The sequence below is a fragment of the Ochotona curzoniae genome, unplaced genomic scaffold, assembly GCF_017591425.1.
Source record: "Ochotona curzoniae isolate NIBS_2020 unplaced genomic scaffold, NIBS_Ocur_1.0 contig_3432, whole genome shotgun sequence".
Taxonomy (NCBI): Eukaryota; Metazoa; Chordata; class Mammalia; order Lagomorpha; family Ochotonidae; genus Ochotona; species Ochotona curzoniae.
The window spans coordinates 19,728,801-19,749,131 of NW_024465859.1; the positions used below are offsets into that span (position 1 = coordinate 19,728,801).

The following is a 20,331-nucleotide window of genomic DNA, read 5'->3' on the forward strand; positions in this document are numbered from 1 at the left end:
GGTATTGTCCTAAAGAATAAGCAGCAGTTGCTTGCCTATGGTTCCCTTACTGGGTTGTTGTTTGACTCTTTGATTCTCCAAAGTCTTAAGAAGGTTTTTCTTGTTATCCTAACTTCTCAGAAAAGAAGTTGATCTAAATACTCCAAAGCTTTTCAAGTGCAGTCCTTGGAACTTGCTAGAAATGAAGATTCTCAGATTTCGCTTCAGAATCAAACCCAAGAGTAAGACTTTGCTAATTGTGGCCTCACTAGCCCCTGAGGTATTTGTGGTTGGCTTCAAAGTTTGGAAACCAAGATACTGATGATGATCTTGACAATTTTTGATGGTCACCAGTAAGGACCAAGACAGCTGTCACAACTGGTACTTTGAAGGCATCTTTAGAAAGCCATATGAGGAAAGATAGAGGCCAAGTTTCTGGTAGGGACAAAGTGGAGGTAAATAGATACGAACAAGGGCTGATGTTCTTGAACACGGTCAGCAAACTTTAGCTGCAGAAGATCAGAGAGTAAAACTTTTTGATTTGGACCACAGCATCTCTCAATGGTGCTGTTGTAAAAAGCAGCCATAATCAGTCCGTAAATAAAGCTCAGAGTAAAACTTCATAGGGTAAGGTGACAGGTAAATTTGGCCCTCAGGCAATCATTTATTGACTTCTACTTAGCAAAATGCTTATTTACTATTTTTGTTACCATTTTTTTTAAAGCAGCAGAATTTATTTTTAAGTTGAAGACCCAACAAAGCAGGGACCCCTCTGTTGAAGAATCCAAAAGTTGCCGGTTCAGTTCCCCATTTCTTTGAAGTGGACCCCAGGGTTTTTTGACAGAATGAATTCTACTGCCATTGAAGTTGAGGGTTCTAGTTTCTCGACTTGGGTTCACTCAGGCATTGCTGTTGCACAAATAGGTGATTCTTCCTTAGTTACTCCAAGCTCATAACCAAGGAGTGGGCTGGATAAGGTCACCTCTGTTCCCAACCATGCCGGGAACTTTAAGGTTGGAGAACGTCTCCCTTGTTGCAGCATGATTCCCCTTTCTTGGTAGGTTCCAGGAAGCCTGCTGAGGCGAACACGAACACCTGGAGGATGAGTCACCGACCAGGCACCCCTACCGTCCTCCGCAGCCAGTCAAGGAGTCAGCTCCTTAGAGACTGTAGGGTCTACATCAGTCTGCTGGAAATGCTACTGGAATTACAGCAGTCTGTGCAGGATCACTTCGCGCACCTGAGAACCTTGCAGGAGGAACAGAGTCACACTGAAGCCATCTGCAAGCATGAAGACCAGCTGAACGACCTGATTCGCATGGTGATCAAACTCATGTGGTCTGAGGCTATGAGTGGCCTGGAGCTGCAGGAGCCTCTCTCAGTCCTAAATTCCAGGGCTGCTGTTGGAGGTGTACAGAGGGTGAACTCGTCCTCTCAGCCCTACCGCCCAACTCCCCAACAAAGTGAATCTGGAGCTACACTTGTCAGCCAGGACCTCTCCAGTCGTGGAATTGAAATCGCTGCCTCTTTCCAGTTGGGATTCCAGGACTACCAGGCCTACCAAAGAGACAAATACCACAAGGACAAGAACAGCATGGTAAGAATGAGAGGTGTTATCCCGGAGGGCCCCAGTCACTAAGTTTCTGATTTCTGTGCTAAGTGCTGTGTGTCTCTGCTTCACATCCTATGAAGGGAATGCTGATGTCTCCTTGAAGGTAAGGGCATAGTCACAGAAATTAGGTGACATGCACCAGAAAGTTGGAGAGTTGAATTCCGATTCCCTTAACTTCCTACAAGCATTCCCTAAATCCCAGATCTTGCCCATAAGCATCTAGTTTCTATGGTCTCAGGGGTGAATGAACCTGCTTTTATGGAACTTAGCAGAATGGTGAATGTGGCCAACCAACGGATTAATAATAATCCCAAGGGCACTAAAAGGGAACCTGATTCAGCTGTCTTGGCAGGTGTTTTAAAGACTGAAGCAGGTGGTGGTGATTCCCCAGGAATGAGTGCGTGGAAGTTATCAACTGGGAAGGAAGGCCCATGCAGAAGAAATGGAGACAATGAGTGCCATGGCGAAGCATGGACAGCCATGGAGGGATGTGTTCAATGACAGGCACAGACCAGAGGTTCTTAGTGCAATAGGTCCACAGCAGAGTACAGCACTCACCATGGCTTCTCTTATGCTTCTGTCTAAGTGAGGTGTGGCCAGTGACCATCTGCTTTTCTTGGGCTGAGTCCACTCCATTGTGCTTTGCGAGTCAAAATATCTTAATAACCTGGAGAGTCTTTATATGTAATTATGAATAGCAGAGACAGATTCTGGGCAAGGCCTGTGATGTTCTAGCAGGTGAATTTCTGCCCATCACCAAAGGTCATACAGCTGATAGAATATTGAAGTCTACTTGACATCCAGGATTATACAGAATATTCTTCCTAAGAGCTGAGACAACTCACATAAGGACTTAGTCTGGTGTCTTGCACAGAGTAAGAACTCAATGGCTGGTAGATATATAATGCTTATATTGAGACTCTAGATGGGAGGAATTTGCAAGCTTTAAGACTTTTGGTTCATGGGAAAATTCTAACACTTAAAGTTGTCAACCATAGATTGCAGTACTTCATGGGGAAGTGAGATCTCTATTGTGGTAACCCAAGATGAAATATTTCCCCATATGCTTGAAGCGGTCCATAAAGCGTAGAATGAGACACTGATCTCAAGCTCCTTCCATCTCCAGGGCTTCATTAACCTTGGCACCAGTGAGAACAAACTCTGCATTGACCTGATTACTGAGAGGGTAAGTTGTATATTGGGCTGTCTATGCTGAGCTTCACCCATTAAGCCCAGTCACTTTAGAATGTTCCTCAGCATTTGGTAGATAGAAGAGGGGGACATAGGGATTTGGGAAAGGGGTGGAGAAATCCTTCTAGAACAGTGTATGTAAGTTCCAGCCTATGCTGATTGCATCCAGGCGTATTCTCTAGTTGGGCTGCTAACAGTCTCTAGGTTGCTTCCCAGTGAGGTGTCTGTAGTTTCTGTGTGTTTTATGACAAGAAGATGGAGGCCTCTGGTCATTAAGACACGAGCAGCAAGCACAGCTATTCTTCCAGCAGGCCAACTATATGCAAACACTCCTGTGTATGAAATAGGTAGACCTTTTGATCTGGTTGTCTTTATGTTCTATTTGTCAACAGTTGTGCCAGAGTGACATGAACCACATCGAGGATGTCCTGCTGCAATATCCTGATTGGAGAGGGCATCCATTGTAAGTGACCCTCTACGCCTAGGCTCCTTCCTCATCCATGGATACCTTCCCTTGTCCAGGGAGAGTTCAAATACCAGATTCTGGGTTGGCTGCCCCCCCCCCCATTTCCTTGGGTAACAGCTGCTAGGAAATGCCTAGAGCTAAAGTTCTTTAACAGCTTCAGATACTAGAGATAACACTGTTCTACAATTCAAAAGGCTCAAGTTACTGTCCCAACTCTCCTTCAGCATCTGTGTGACTTGGAGAGTTGATAGCCTCAGTTGATAGTCTTGCAAAATGAAGTTGGACTGGATGGCAAAGGCAATTTTTAGGTTGGACAGTCTGTCCTTGGAAAAAGGTTGGGGTGTAGGCCCTGAAAGAAGGGAGCCTGGGAACCACAGGGTCTCTGGGTGTGTTCACAGCCTGCGGGAAGAACTAGCTCGGTTCCTGACCTACTACTGCAAAGCACCTGCCAGCCTTAATCCAGATAATGTGAGTCAGTCGCTCAGCCTTCCTGTGGACCTGGTAGTGGGCTGTTTCCTTGGGGCGGAGGGGCGGGCTCTTGATGCTTCCTAGGGGATACAAGCAGAACCAGTGGGAACTTTCAGGACTAGGGTGGAGTGAAGGTCTGTGGGTCCCAGTAGAAGAGGCTGCTTGTGGCTATTGCTTCCGGGGGAGGGAGGTAGCATGGCTGCACCTTACAGATACTGGTTTGTGATTTCTTTGTCTCGTACACTATTGTTAGGTGGTTGTTCTTAATGGCTGCTGCTCTGTCTTCTCTGCATTAGCCATGGTTCTGTGTGAACCAGGGGGTAAGTAGAGGGGCCCTACTTTCCATCCTGGCAAGATCCTGGCACCTGAGGGAATTCGCAGGCACCAGGCTTTAAAGAGAAAAGAACATCTTGACTCCAGGTCTTTACCTAAAGTACTGGGACATCTCTGATGCCTAGGAAGTCACCATATTTTAGGGCAGTGATGGGTTTTGATTTCCTCAAGGCGATATACCTCAGGAACAATGACAATGGAAGGCAACCCCTTATATTAGTAATTGGACTTTGCGGTTCAGTTACAACATAGAAAGCCCTGGTAACTGATTTAAACTATATGGACTACTTCCTACCTCAAAAAAAAAAAAGCCTAATTATAATTGGTCTTGGACCAAAGAAATGAGAGAGACCAATTCTCAACCTCCCTCCTAATGATGCCTTATCAAGACCCTGAGGTCTTGATGGTCTCTGGGTACATGCAAAGAAGTGGCCAAGATGGTTCTGTTGCACTAATAAGGACCGAGTCTTTGCTTCATGAGGCCAAATGCATGAGAAGAAAGACATATGATATCACTAGGTCCAAATAACCCAAGTTGTCCTTGTGCATGGGCATCCTTGCCCTCGAGTCTGTGGCCTGGAACAGATAAAACATTCCTGGTGCTCAGACAGCCAACCATCAGCAAGCCTAGCTTCACTTGTGCCTGGGACGCTGAGCCATATATAGCCTTATTGTTTGCCTTCTCTCATAATACACTCCAGGAGAGGAAAATAGTTTTGTTTCCAAATAACATCTGTAAGAATGGATAGTTTTGTAGATCCTGTGTGCAAGAACATTAATCCCTGGACGGAAGGGATGACCCAACTGACATTTACTGCTGGTAACCTTGTTGCTGGTGGGGCTGGGCATGGGGGTGGGGAGGTAGTGTATTCTGACAGAGGGAACCTGAATTGATAACTTTGCCTCCTTATGCCTTTCCAGATGCCTTTCTCATCCCCACTCCCTTCTATGGTGGCTTCATCTTTAGCTCCTACTTGTATGCCAAAGTTGAACTGATTTGCGTCCACCTAGAGAGTGAGGTCAGAATGGAGCCCTCCCCTGATCAGTTCACCTGGGCAATGCATGAGTCTAGAGCCATTTAAAGGAAATATGGGTCCTACCTTTATTTACTTGTGAGTGAAGGTCGGGGAGAAGGTAAAGAATGTGATAACCACTACACTACAGAAACGGAGCTAAGGGTAAAGAATGAACAAGGCTTGTGGTGGTACTGGCACCTGGCACAAAGGCCAGGGCTTGTGTAAATTCCTGGGAATGGATCTTTGAGGCCCAGGTGCTTTTCATGGTGGGGCAGGGTAGGGTGGCATTTCTCAGTGTTGCTTCTCTTCTAGATCACCGAGGAGAACACCAGTCCTTTCCAGCTCACTGTGAAAAAGCTGGAGCGAGCCATGGTTGAAGCTAGACTCAAGGTGAGGAGGAAATAACTATTTTCAGGGTGATCACTACTGGCTGTGAACAAAGTTCAGTACTGAGACAGGAGGACAATTTGCTCAACACCTGGTGGACTCACTAGTTGGAGACTGTGAATGATGCCCGAGCCATTTCCCATAGGGGCCATGCAACCAGACCCTCTTGCTTTCCCCTCTGTGGACATGATGGTAGGTGCTAACTTGAGATCCTACCCAGGTCGTCTTAATGTCGGCTACCAGGCACTTTGTCCTACAGGGCTGCTTGACTGCATTGGGGGTGGATGTGAAGGGCTCCTGTTCACTCACATTTGCATTCTTAGGGGAAAAGAGTCAAAGGCCTTGTGCTAATCAACCCACAGAATCCTTTGGGTGACATCTACTCCCAAGAGTCACTGAAGGAATACCTGGAATTTGCCAAGAGGTATGAGTTTCACCCCTCAAGACTCTGAGGTTCCTGAAAGGATTCACATCATTCATAGTCCACTCAAACTAGAAAATAACTTACCCTAAATAATGTTGTCAAACATTGCAGAGCTGCATACAATGAACTGAAACTGAATGTGCCCATGCATTTGCTGCTTTGATCAATCTGCCCTTTCTTTGCTATCTGTTGCTTAGTACAAATATTCACCCAATGGTCATTGTATACTTTGAGAATGTGTCCCTGTAGAACATCAATGGTCCATTGCTAAGAACATTCTAGAATCCTGAATCGGTTCTAGCTGGGCAAGTAAATTTTGCACTTTTTCTCAGAAGGAATAGACCTATTTAAACTTCATGGCTAACCCTAATCACTAATAGCAGAACGCAGGGATAGAGGCACAAACATTCAAGCTCAGTGGGCAAGACTTCAACAGAACGAGGTGTAAAGCCCAGCTCCAGCACCTGCTAGCAGATGGAATTCACTTAAAGGGAAACTAGGCTTGAAGAGGTTATCTGTGAAATGGAGATGACCACACAAAGGCTTGTTGGAGTAAATGAAATGATGTACATATATGGAGCTCACTTGGTGCCACCAACTCGGCTCAGACCCTGGCTGGGGATTCCTGATTGTATCAGACTAAAACACTGAAAGAGGGCACCCACCCTCTTTCCACTGGTCTCTGACGGTCGAAAGGTTCAAGAAGTTCTCATGTGTTTCTGTGTTCCCTCTAAGCCATGTTCAAGGGTCCCTTGTGATCTATCACCTCTTGCTACCTTACAAGGGTTACGTGGGCTGCTGGGGAAAATTGGAGGATCTTCTCTGTACCCAGAGAGGAACATTAGGTAAATGAAAATTGGAGAGAAGCTAGATCTTGTTCTTTCTCTTCCACCTAACTACAGGAATTACTTGCATGTGATCATAGATGAGATTTACATGCTCACTGTGTTTGATGACTCTCTCAAGTTCCACAGCGTGCTGAGCATAGAAAGGTGAGTTGTGGCTCTCATTGCCAAGTCCAGCTGAGACAGATTCCTGCTTTGCAGGAGTCTGTGTGCCATCAACTTATTTGCTATCTGACAGTGACTGAGTTAAGTGGGGTAGTGAGTATAGTAAGTAAAGCCTTCAACTTCCGTGTGTCTTCTAGCATAAATGCTATTTTGTATATAAGATGGCTTGAGATTGAGACAAACTATACTGGCAAAGTTTATTAGAAAGTGCCAAAGCAGGTCAGGGTGTTCCTGTAGAGCACAGGTAAAGCACACAGCAAGACGGAACTTTTTAAAACTTATTCTTTGGCCCCAGAGATAAGATTCCAACAAAGCAAGGGAAGGGCATTCCTGGCAGAAGGAACAGTTTAGCAAAGGTTGGCAGTAAGGGATAGATGAGGGGTGGGGGTTCTCTAGCACAGTGGGTAAGACTCGGCTTGGAACACTTGCATTCCATATTGGAATGTGGCTCCTGTCTTGGATCTTCCCTTTCCAAAGCCAGATTCTCCCTAAAGCATACCCAGGAAGGGAGCAGATGAGGGCTCAAGTACTTGGGTCCCTATCAAGTCCTTGGAATAGCTGGATTAAATTCCAGGCTTCTGTCATGGACATGGCTTAATCCTTGCTGCTGTGGCCATTTGAGGACTACATCAAGCAGTTGGGAGCTCTTTCTCCCTCTGCCTTTCACATAAAATGAAATTACGTAAAAAGCTTTTAAAATAGCTATAGGTGAGCATTTTCTAAAAATTGTGAATGGGACACGTTTAGTTAAGATACCTGTGCTCCATGCTGTGGCACCTGGCTTACTGCTCAGCTCCTCCTTTGCCTGTGGCTTCCTGACAATGCAGATCCCAAGAGGGAGCAAGTGCAGCTTCAAGTAATTGGGTTCCTTCCACCCATGTGGGAGGCCTGGACTGCTCCCAGCTCCTGACTTTGGCCTGGCCTGGTGTTCTGTATTGCAAAGATTTGGGGATGGGTGCTCGATAAGTCTGCCTCACAAAGTATTCAAGTGTGGGTGGCCCACATCTGGAGAGCCAGCTGCAAAGAAGGTAGCTTTGGAGCAGGTGTAGAAACAGCCCAAGTCAGGCTTCTGAACTGGACTTGAGGGTCCTATTCAGTGGGTGTGCGGGAGCTGCTCCATCTCAACCTTCATGGGGAATTTGTGACTTCTGGCTTAACTGGAGGAGCAGTTTCTTAAACTTTGCGATCCTCAGGCCATGCTGCCTAGGAAGGATCTGAAGTCTGTCTTCCCATTTCTGCTTATAGATCCCAAGTCTGCATCCTTCAAATACTTCTGCATAACTTTGATTTTTGCATTTGTTCTCCAGCTTGCCTGACCCCAACAGGACCCACGTGATCTGGGGAACTAGTAAGGTGAGCCCCAGTTGCCCATCCATGATGGGAAAGGGAGAAGTGAATGGAAGGCAGACAAACCAGATGTTCCCTCTTCTACCTCTCTTCCTCTAGGATTTTGGCATCTCTGGCTTCCGCTTTGGCGCTCTGTACACCCACAACAAGGATGTGGCCTCTGCTGTGTGCTCCTTTGGCTACCTCCACAGTACCTCTGGCACTGCCCAGTACAAACTACACCGCCTGCTCCAAGACAAAGGTACTGGGCTCCACCTCCAGGCCAGCGTCTCGGGCAGATATCATGGCCACGGAGAGTCCCAGCAAATCATGCTAGATTTGCTTGGGACTCTGGTGTGTTCTCAACTTGCTGAGTTCACTCTTTGTCTCACGTTAAACCATGGCAGGATGTGAAGTTTGGAGGAGGGCAGATTATAGCTCAGATGGGGCAGTCACATGTGGATAGGAAGCAGAGATCTTGTTCTATAACACAGAATGGTCTTTGAGTTGCTGCACTCTGCCTGGGAATAGTTATAATAGTTATTCTGAGGCCTGAAAGTAGAAACTTCAGAAACTGGTCTTTGTGTGATTGTCTTTTGCACCCCAACACTGTGCTCACTTCAGACAAAGGTAACAAGAGGTTCTGAAACTTAATAAAATCTAATCTTGCCTCCCCAAGTGGCTGAAAAAGAACCATCCTTGAAACAAGTTGACATCATAAGGTCTACGGCATCTACATTCACCTTCTCCATTAAGCTCAAGAGAATTCTGACCTCCAAGGACAATTCCCTCTTTAATGCCAAGGCCCAAGCGTGGCAAAGACCCCTTTTGAAAATTCAGATCCAGGCTGGAAGTTTTAAACTTATAGCTGTGATGTATTGAGACAGTCACGTCACTCGATTGGTTAGCTGAAAGCGAATAGCTTTTAAACAATAGATGGGCAAGAGGGTAGATCAGATGAAGGCCACAGGATAGTTCCTACGTAATGCCAGACACGTTGACATTTTGGCAGAAATCAGATCCTAACTAATAGAATATTGGTTTTTAACCTTGGATGCACCTTGGAATTCCTTGGAACTTCAATTTGAAAGTTGTTTTTTTAATCTAAAACACAGGCTATTTCTGTGACACATCAGGTTAAGCCTTCACCTGCAATGCTGGCATTCCATGCTAGAACACAAGTTTTAACCCTGGCTTCTCTGCTTCCAATTAAGCTCTCTGCTGATGTACCTGGGAATGAAGCAGAGGATGGCTCACATACTTGAGTCCCTATCACGCACATGGGATACCCAGATGGAGTTCCAGACTCCTGGCTTTGGCCTGGCCTAGCCCTGGCTATTGTGTTTTTGAGAAATGAACCAGCGGATGAAAGATCCCTGGCTCTTTGTCCCCATCTCTGTTACTCTTTCAAATAAATAGATGAGTAAACGATTAAGACACATAAACAGGAAGATCTTCTATCTACTATTTCACTCCTGAAATATGCATAACATCTGAGGCTGGACCAGGTTAACCAGGAGCCTAGAACTCAGTCTGGACCTCCTATGTGGATGGCAGAGAACTATGTCCTTGAGCCATCTTCTGCTTATCCAGATGTGTCCATGTCATGAGGAAGCTGGAATAAGGAGATAGGATTCAAACTTGGGCACTTTGACATGGGATGTAGGCAACACATCAAGTGGTGTCTTAATTACTTGGGAATCTTAAATATTGATGTGTGGGCTCCATCCCCAGTGATTCTAAGATCTAGGGGGTATAAACTGGGCATCAGAGCTTCTTAAAGCCCCCCCCCCTTGCCAAGTTCTATCACAGAGCTATAACAAAGAGCATCCCCAAGCATGCCTGAGGTTCTCTGTATCCTATGTGAGGTGAAAAGGACCTTGAGTTCTACTGTTTGCCCAGTGCACAATGGTGGCATCCAGTCCTCAGAGCTACCTGGGCTCCTTGTCTCAGGGGTGTGAACTCTAAGGGAACCTTCCTTCTAGACCATTAGGAAGCTTGTTATCAGTAGAGCCATAGAGGAGAGGTGGGTGGGTTGGGTATAACGGACGTCAGCTAGGCTATCAGGCTGAGTCGGTCTTGGTTACCAACATGGCTTGCATGGAATCTAAATGGGAAGCATCTGGGGAGGAACCATCTGGCAAATCCCTGCTATCAGTTCCATGATGGCTTTCTTCTGCCCATCCAGAATGGATCAACACAGTGTACCTGCCAACTAACCACTCACGGCTCAGGAAGGCCTACAATTATGTCACTGGTCAGCTGAAGCTATTGGGAATCCCCTTTCTCAGTGGTGGCGCTGGCCTCTACGTCTGGATCAACTTGAAGTCAGTGAGTCCAGGCAGTAAGAAACCTCGTGTACTCGGGTGGACCTGTCAGGTGGGTCTTAGGCTTAGCACTACTCTTCTTCCCTAGTACCTAGAACCATGTACATTTAATGAAGAACTGGCCCTCCATCAGCACTTTCTGGACATGAAGCTGATGTTATCTCGTGGCAAAAGCTTCAAGTGTAAAGAGCCTGGCTGGTTCCGCCTCATGTTTGCAGAAAAACTTCCAACGCTGGAAGTGGGTGAGTGGTGCTGGCCTTCTGATCCTGGCACTCCCTAAAGATACTCCACCAACTCCTCTGCAACTCAATACCTGAATCTTCCTTTTCTCTTTATTAACTCCAACCCCTCTCCACTTGTTTCCATTTGTATCTCTAATTTAGCTTCTTGGTATATAGAAATTGCCTAATACCTCCAGTTCTACCTGTTCACTTTTGATACCTTTTTGGATAACCACATTTTGCCTGCCATTGAGGGAGGCAATGGATCATATGTTAATATAGAAGTACTCTGTCAGGGGTGGGCATTCTGCATAGTGCTTACAATGCCATCTGTGATGCCTGCATCTCATTGTGAAGTAGCTGGCTTGAGATCAGGCTCTTCCTAATGCACACTTTGGGAACCAGCAAGTGATGACTCAAATAGCTGGGTCTCTGCCACCCAGTGGGGAACATCCAAATTGAACTTCTGGCTCCTGGCTTTGGCCTGGCCTAGCTTTGGTTGCTGTATGCACTGGGGAGGTGAACCAGTGGATGGGAGATCTTTCACCCAGCTTCAACAATTTTTAAAAATTGTTCATTCTTGTGGACTGGCAGTCTAGCAGGTATGAAGGGTAGATGGCCATAGAAGAGCCTGTAGTTTGGTAATACAAAGCTTCAATTCTGATCCAAGGGTATTGCATTCAATTACCTTTTACATGTCAGACACCTGCTGAGAATATAGCAATGAATAATTCATTGCCATGAATGTTTATGTTAAGGAATGTTGTTTGGCTAGTGGGGTAAACAGCAAATGAAAGAACTAAAGACCAATAGAAATCTGAATACAGCCAAGGCCATGAGCTAGGGCACAGGATTTGATAAGGGACATGGAAGCATCAAGCAGGCTGCTGATGCAATAAGGTTTTTTTTCAAAATCAGGTTTGTAACTTGGAAATCATGCTGGCATGCAGTAGTCTTGCACCCCAGACTTTTTTCGTCTGCCCCAAACTGCCTGTGTCTGGAGCCCACCAGAAATAATTGCACTAATGCTTGCTCCTGTCTCCATTTGTACCCTCTCTAGCCATGCAGCGGTTGCACAGCGCGTTACAGATTCAGAAACAGATTCAGGAACAGAAACGGATAGAGAAGATGCTGGCGGATGCGTCTGTTTCCCAGCCCCCGGCTCTATCCAATCACATGCTTGGGGCTGGGGGAGGGGAGGTGTGAAGACTAGGGTGTTGCTGTGACTAAGCAAACAGGCTCCTCCACAAACGGTCTTATCTGACCCACCATGAGCCTCCACGAGCTAAGCATTTGCCGTCTTAAGAAGCTTTGCCTCTTTTTAATCTTTGCTTTTATACCCAAAATGTTTTTATTGGGATCAGGATGGGAAGGTGTGGAGGTACCTAGATGGATAAAGGGAGCTGTCTGGGTACCTATTTTAGATGAGTTTGGTTCTTATGTTGATTACCTAATAAATTCCATATTCTCTTAAATCCCAAGCCTTGGACTTCTCATTCACTCTTCATAATCACCTTTAGGGGAGAGACTTTTAAATACTAAGGCAGGGGCCTGGCGCGGTGGCGCAAGTGGTTAAAGGTCCTCGCCTTGCACGCCCGGGATCCCATATGGGCGCCGGTTCTAATCCCGGCAGCCCCGCTTCCCTTCCAGCTCCCTGCCTGTGGCCTGGGAAAGCAGTCGAGGACGGCCCAAAGCTTTGGGACCCTGCACCCGCGTGGGAGACCCAGAAGAGGCTCCTGGCTTCGGATCGGCATAGTATCGGCCCGTTGCGCTCACTTGGGGAGTGAATCATCGGACGGAAGATCTTCCTCTCTCTCTCTCTCCTCTCTGTATATCCGCCTTTCCAATAAAAAAAAAAATAAAAAAATAAATAAATACTAAGGCAGGTCATATATCAAGTCTGTGGTCAGGGGCAGTTTAGAAAGGAAGCAGTTCCAATGGATGAATAATTTATAGGTGATGGCTGTCAAGTTCCATAGAATTCTCTTCAAGAATTATCTCCATCTAATGGGTATGTGTGTGTGTGTGTGCAATTTCAGCTACTTCCTATTCCAAATTCAGGTTCCCTCCCCCCTCCTAGTTTTTACAAGTCTTTTTTTTTTTAAGATTTATTTTTATTTCAAAGGTAGTTACATAGAGGTGAGACCAAGACCTTGCAAATGATTCACTCCCCAAATGATCATAATGGCTAGCTGAATCAGTTCAGTTCCAAAGCCAGGAGCCTTTCCCAGATCTCTCACATGAGTGCAGGAATCCAAGCACTTCAGCTGTCCTCTGCTTTTCAGGCCATTAGCAGGAAGCCAGACTGAAAGTGGAGCAGTCAAGATACAAACTGGAATCCACATGGAATACTGACACTGTAGGTGGAAGCTTAACTTGCTATGCCATGGTGCCAACCCCTTTACAAGGTTTTAAAATTACTTTCTGGTGACAAGCTTAGTGGCTTAGTCCATTCAGGCTGCTACAACAGAATAGCAGAAACTGGGTGATTTATAAACAACCAAGTTGGCTAAAGCCCAGAATCATTATCTTGGTAGATTGAATGTCTGATAACGGCTGTGCTTCCTATAACCCTTCACAGGGCAGAAGGTACAAAGGGTCTCCCTCTGCCTGCATGACCCAGTCACCCCAAGCCCAATGTGCTGCCTTGGGAATATGGATTTCAATATAGGACTTTGAGGGGGTGGACACACATGTTCATAGCACCTGAGGGTCTTCCAATTCCATCTCTAGTGTTCTCCACTATTGGAATCACAGTCAACTCTGAGCCTCTCTGCAGAGCCCTCACCCTGAATCTGACACAATAGAGCAAGAGCTACCACCATCCTCCAAACAACCAGAAAGCCCTCGGGGGAGCATGTGCCTGGCCCAGGGTGAAGACCTCACTTGGGATGCCCACACCCATCTCCGAGTGCTTGGGTTTGAGACTCAGCTCTGCTTCAGCCCAAGCTTCCTGCTAGTGCATACCTTCGGAAGCAGCAAGTAATGGCTCAAGTTGTTGAAACTCACACTGAGTTCTAGGTTCCTGATGTTAGCCTGGCCTAACTCCAGCTGTTGCAGGCATGTGGAAACTGAACTGGCAGATGGAAGATATGTGTGTCTGTCTGCTTTTCAAATACAAACCAAACTTTTTCAGGCTCATGTGTGGTGTTTTTGGAATTATTTAAGATGGCAAGATGATCCTGAAGCATTTCCATGTGGGAGTATTCATGAAATCTTTGCATGGTGGGGAAAGTATCAGAAAGTCTGATGTGTACATGAGTGTGCTCCAAAAAGTTGGTGCAAAAATGGAATTAAAAGATTGACGCAAACAAAATTTGGTAATCATGCATAGGTTATTTCATGATGCATATTTCCCATGAACTTTCTGGCAACCCTTAGTGTACATTCATAGATACAGAGCTTTGAGACACATTTCAGATGTGCTAGCTGTTCTTCAAGCTGAGTTTGTATGACCCAAGTGGAGGCAAAGGCATCCTCAAAGAGTGAGTACATGTGCCCATGATACCAACCCTTTAAAGAGAAAAATAAGGTGTAATTTGTCTCCTCGAATAAGGAACACAGGCCATAAATGTACTAACGTTTCAAAACTTCTACTCAAGTGACCCACATCCTGAACAAGGAATAGAACATTTCTACCATTCAAGATAAGAATTTCTTGCTCATTGCCAGCCAATTCTTGTCCCCATACTTCCCCATGTATTAAATTCTCTAGACCCAATTTTTATTAAGATTGCTTAATGTTGTACTTTGAGAGGCAGTGCTCACCCACTGGCTCACTCCCCAGATACCTTCAATAGCTGGGGCCTCACCAGGGCTGGGCTAGAAATGCAATGCTGGACTATTAAGTGGGTGGTAGGAGCCCAGTTGCCTGAGCCATTACCCTCTGCTTCCCATGGTTTACATCAGCAGAAGCTGGAGTCGGGAGCTGGTGGTAGGAACAAAACCCAGGAACCCAGTGTTCACTCAAGTGCTCACTCAAGTTCTGCCAGTTTTAGTACTCTGTAAATGGAATCACAGTGAAGTCCTGTGTGTCCAGCTTCACTCATCAACAAGTAATACTGATCCATGCTACCGTGTGTTAGTAGTCCATTCTTCTTTATTGCAGAGGAATACACTTGCATCAATATTTCATGGCTTGTTTATTCATTTACTGTTGAATATTGGGGTGTTTCTTGTTTGGGGAGCCTTGTGAATCAAAGTTATGAATATTTGTGCACACATTTTATGCTCATGTATTTAATTTTTACAGGTAAATATGTAGAAAGAATAGGTCATAGATTGATATTTCATAGAATGAAATGAGCAGATTTCATTCTGCTTTCAGTGTACTCTTGGGCAATTCACATGGTTTTCGTGACATGTCAGCATTTTTTTTTCTTTTTGAAAAAGGTGAATTATTTGAATTTGCATTGAATTATTGAGTTCTTTCTAGATTCTAGATACAAATCCTTTGTCAAACACTTGTCCAATCTAGGATTTTCTTTTTCCTTTTCTTAGTAGCAAAAGCTTTAAATTTCCACGGATCAACTTTTGGTTGTGCATTTTGTGTCTAGTCAGATTTTTGGCTGTGAAGATTTTTCTTCTGCAAGTGTGTTAGTCGCAGCACTTACATTTAGGTCTATTGTCTATTTTTCAGATAATTTTTTGCATGTGGTATGAGATAAAGATCAAGGTTTAGCCCTTATGGATACTTTCTTCCTTTTCGATTTGTACACTATTTATTTATTTATTGTAATTATACTTCTAGAATCTCTGCAATAGAACCAAATAAGTAGGAGAGGGCATCTTTGCCAAGTTCTCCAACTGAGCAGGATTGAGTTCAGTCTTTTGCTCTGAAATATGTTACTGTAAGTATTTTTCAAACTACTGAGATAGAAGTTCCTTCTGGTCTTAGCTTGTCAAGACTTTCACCATCGATGGGAAATAAATTTTGGCAGATGTTCTTACTTGCTTCTATAGAGATTATATTACTTTTCTCCCTTAATAAAGTAAATTACATTGATTTTTTGTAAAGCTATTGAGAAACCAACTTGCTATTCCTTCAGAAGGATCCACTTGGTGTCATCATGCATCTTCCTTTTAGATATTGTTGGATATGGTTTCAACACATTATTAAGAATTTTGCATCTTGGCTCAGTGTCATAGCCTAGTGGCTTAAATCCTCATCTTGCATGTGCCTGAATCCCATATGGGATCTGATTCGTGTCCTGGCTGCTCCACTTCCGATCCAGCTCCTTGTTTGTGGCACAGCCTCAGGATTCTGCATCCATGTGGGAGACCCAAAAGAAACTCCTGCCCCCTGGCTTTGGATTGGCTCAGCTCCAATCATTGTAACCATTTGGGAATTGGGAAGATCTTTGTTTCTCCAGCTCTCTGTAAACCTGATTTTCCAATAAAAATAAATATATTTAAAGAATTTGCATCTATTTTCCTGAGGGGCATTGTTCTGTGATTTTGGAGGGATAATGCATTATTTGTTTTGATATCACAATAATAACAGCCACAAAATTGTTTTAGGATTTGCCTTGGCACATGCAGCATGTTCAAGTTTTCCATGTTTTGTGCCAGTTTTAGTAATCTGTGTCTTCCAGTGAAAATTTCCATTTCACCTAGGTTTAGTGATTGGCATAACATTGTTTTTATTTATGTTTACTTATCATCCTTTCTGCAAGATCTTCTCTTTCCAGATATTGTGAATGTTACATCAATTGTATGAATCTTTTCCAAGAACCAACTTTGAGTTTTGCTCGTATTTTTGTGCTATTAATTCTTTTCTCTATTTTATAAGCATTCTTTGTTTCCTTTTCTTTGCCTAGGGCATCATTTGGACTTTTTCCAGCTACTTAATGCAGAAGCTTAGCTCACTGACTTTAAGCTGCTCCTTTTCCAATAGAAGCATTTCAAGCCACTCGTGTCTTTCTAAGCACTGCTTTAACTATAGCTCATAAATTTTGATATGCTGGGATTTTATGATCCTCCAGCTAAAACTATTTTCTACTTTCCCTTGTGATTTCTTCTGCTTTTCAAAATCTACGGGTTAGTCAGCTTATGTTTCTTGGTTTCTAGGTATTTGGCGAATTATTCAGGTCCCATTGTTAATGATTTTCACTTTAAACCCACTGCGACTAGAGTAGATGGTGTGATTTCAGTCCTTCAAAATTTACTGAGATTTGCTCATGGGTGCACTTGTTGGAGCGTCTGATTTAACCTGCTCAGTGCTTCACGGGTAATTTTGCGATTGCTCTGTATCATAGTCTATAAATGTCAATTAGGTTAACCTGTTTTATAATTGTTCATCAGAAGGCCCATTGTTCTCAGTGGAAGTCTGCAGTCCTTAACGGTTTATTTTCAAAGATTCATGATCTAGCTCCTTCCTCCCAGATTTTCTCCCAATCCCCTCAAGCTCCAGTGACAGTGGACTTGCTGGGTTCTGTTTTCCCACCTTCAAGTCCCTGCCAAACTCCTCCTTCTGCTCCAACACCTCCAATGTGCCACGGCTCTGTCTTCAGAACCCAACTATCGCTTGCAATGAACGCATGAGGCATCATCCCCCCACAGTATCCTGCAGCCTTGCTAAATTCACTGATTAGCCACAGTATTAAGGTCATTATTATTAGTCCCGTGAGTAGGCCATTAGTATTCGCCCTAGTATCCTTTAAATGAGTGAAGTAGGCGTTGTCTGTGAATAGAAACTATTTTCCATCTTCCCTTTTCAGGGTGCGTGCTTTTTCTTTATTGTAGATGTACTGCTAAGAATAAAAGCAGTGAGAGAGGACACTCTTGCCTTGTCCTGTTAAGCGTCTGTAGGGCTTTGAAGGGATGGAAATAATTCTCCCTGCTGTAGGTACCCACGGCATCCAGAAATTCCCTTTTAACTTATTTGAGAGGGATGGAGGGAAGGAGACTCCCCACTACTACCTGCCTCCTACAGTGTGCACAGCTGGAAACTAGTCTCTGAAGTGCAACCTTCTGCAGGGGTTCACCTGTGACAGGGGACAAAGATGTCCCAAGCGGCATCCCTCAGAGTTCAGGAGTTGGCTTATGAGCTTTAAAAGGAGGACAGAGAAACTGCAAACTGAGGGAGAGAAAGTTGACATCAGAGGCACAAGCGTTCCCAGGGGCTCGCTTTGCTAAACTCTGAAAAGCCGAGGGGTGGTGAGCCTCCTGGTGCCAGCCAGGAAGGATCCCAGCCAGCTCCGGGCTGGGAGCCGGTGATCAAGCCCTTCCTGGAGGACTCTCCTCAGTTCCAGCCGCTCTTCCGTGTTCGGCGTAGGCAGGGATCGGCCAGCCACCCCACCCCACCCGACCCGACCCTACTACCACCAGCATCACGCGTGCGCCCCCCTAAAGCGCAGGCCTCGGCCCAGGGGCTTCATTCACCGAGCGCCAGGTGGGGCAGATGCGCTCGGGGCAGTCCCGGAAATCCGGCCCGGGCGCCCCGTGTCCGGCCGCACTGGTTCCGGGGCCCTCCCGGACTCAGCCGCGCGTCCAGCACTGGGGGACAGCCTTCGGGCCTCAGATCGCACGTGAGCAGAGCGGTGTCGGCGCTGCCGCCCAACCGGGGCGGTCCCCAAGCTGGCCGAGAAGCTGACAGCCGGGCCTTCTTCCCTCCGTGCGCTTTACGAAAGCGTCTCGGCTCTTCCGTCTCGACCCGCGCACACTTCCTCCCGGAATCCGGGAGCCGTCTCTCCCGTGGCCTCCTCCGTCCTACCGGGGAGGACCTGTCGGTGTTTAATGCCCGCCAGCCGTACCTCTTTGCGGAATCCCAAAGCCGATCTCCGACGTCTGTGTGGCTGTGCGCTCCCGGTGGACACCTGGAGCCGGGAGCGGTTCGCTCCCCGTCCCAGGCCGAGCCCCTACGCAGGCCTCCTCTGCCAGCCCCGCTGCCACTCCAAAGACCCGGGCTATTCACCGAGGTGAGCGCTGGGGAGAGCCCAGCCAGTTCGGGAAGGGCGCTGAAGACTTCGTGGAGCGTAATTTAGCTCCAAGGGGGTCACTGGGCTGCCCCCTCCTCACCTATCTTTTGATATATCCAAGCTTGTACGCACACCAGGACTGGGAAAATGGGGGAGGTGTTGTGAGGTTGATCAGAGATCACATTAAACACAAAGATGTTGAAGTTTACAGTCTGTATTTACTGGCTGGATAGCAGCCACAGAGCAAGACGCTGATAGACTAAAGCAAAAATGTTTTTAAACCTTAAAATCACATCCTGTTTGACACAGGTGACAGAGGGAGCGATCACGCAGACACAGTAGCGTAATTAACAGCCTTATTGTGTATTCTAATGGTGCTAGGCAGTCAGATGGTCGACCTTCCCCTTATCCTCAGATTAGCACTGAATCAACTACAGTCCGGCCAAAACACAGGTCTTTCATATCAACCTTTACTAGGCAGTGAGCCGTTGAGATCTTGGGAGTTGCCATGCATCCCTAGAAGGCTCCAAAGAAAATAACCCTTTGAGGAAAGAGTACCCAACCTTGAGAACACAACCCTCATGCCTGCTCCCTGCTTGCTGTAGCCTAGTGATTCCTAGGCTTAAACATGCTGGACTACGAGGTGACGGTTACCACGGTAACCGGAGGAGGGCAGAGCTTGCTGACCCTGATCTCAGGCTGTGACCCAGAAGGACAGAATTCTGAGGCAGTGGGGTCACTGCTTCACCAATGAGGGGCTGAAACAACCCCCGCTTCATCTTCTGTGTCAAAAGGAGCTAAAAAGCTCCTGCAACTCTCTTCCTGGCTCTTCTGCCTCTGTAGCCCTCTCCTTCACCTGTGTGTGCCTGCTACAGGGGAAGGGAAGCCCATGACCATGGTTCCCTGAAATAAAGGCCATCTAAATTCGTTTGTATATTCACCTGAGTTATTCTTTCCCTGGTGGTTGGCAAATCTAACACAAAGAATTCCTAAGAGTTCCACCTTTGTTGTAGAGGTGGGGTGACACAGCAACTGCTGTGTTGTTGGGTGGCCTCCATAAAGCTAGGGTTCTTTGCAGTGTTTGGATCCTAGCTAGTCTGATCACTGTGGGGGAAGCAGAAACTGCTTACCAGAGCTAAGTAGGGTGAGACCAGCTGCTCCTGGCATCCCATCCCACTAATGCCAGGTTCCTACCCATCCTCTGTTCCAGACCACCAGCTTGTCTCATCCTACCATTATGCCATCAGGTCCCCAAGTTCTGCGCTGCTAAGAACTTCATTTTCTCTCTCTCTCTCTCTCTCTCTCACACACACACACACACACACATACACACGTGTTTATTTGAAAGGGGGGAAGAGCATTGGCAGCACAGTGGGTAAAGCTACCACCTATGATGGCAGCATTCCATATGGGCACTGGTTGAAATGCTGGCTGTTCCACTTCCAAACCAGCTCCTTTCTAATGCACCTGGGATATCCAGAAGATGTTCCTGGCTCCTGGCTTCAGTTTGGTCCTGCCCCAGTCTTTGGGGCCATTTGGGAAGACCTCTCCTTCTCTGTCTATACTGTGCCTTTCCAAAAAATATAAAATAAGTCTTAAAAATTGATATCTACCCATTGATTTACTCCTCGACTGTCAACAATGGTCAGCGT

General features: G+C 46.0%; 1 protein-coding gene across 1 annotated transcript; it reads left to right on the forward strand.

The window, feature by feature from the left end:
• Positions 1-1,081: 1,081 nt before the first annotated feature.
• ACCSL (1-aminocyclopropane-1-carboxylate synthase homolog (inactive) like) lies at positions 1,082-18,745 on the forward strand. Its single transcript, XM_040980271.1, has 15 exons — positions 1,082-1,576; positions 2,718-2,777; positions 3,175-3,245; positions 3,647-3,716; positions 3,970-4,036; positions 4,971-5,068; positions 5,378-5,455; positions 5,776-5,876; positions 6,779-6,868; positions 8,194-8,239; positions 8,333-8,474; positions 10,401-10,543; positions 10,628-10,781; positions 11,821-11,902; positions 18,037-18,745. Exons 1-15 carry the CDS (start codon positions 1,082-1,084, stop codon positions 18,743-18,745), a joined length of 2,406 nt encoding a protein of 801 aa, XP_040836205.1.
• Positions 18,746-20,331: the final 1,586 nt, after the last annotated feature.

Coding starts and splice junctions, on each gene's coding strand:
- ACCSL (XM_040980271.1), top strand. CDS start 1,082: ATGAGTCACCGACCAGGCACCCCTACCGTCCTCCGCAGCCAGTCAAGG. Junction 8,240..8,332: donor TGATCTGGGGAACTAGTAAG/GTGAGCCCCAGT, acceptor CTCTTCCTCTAG/GATTTTGGCATCTCTGGCTT. Junction 10,782..11,820: donor ACTTCCAACGCTGGAAGTGG/GTGAGTGGTGCT, acceptor TACCCTCTCTAG/CCATGCAGCGGTTGCACAGC.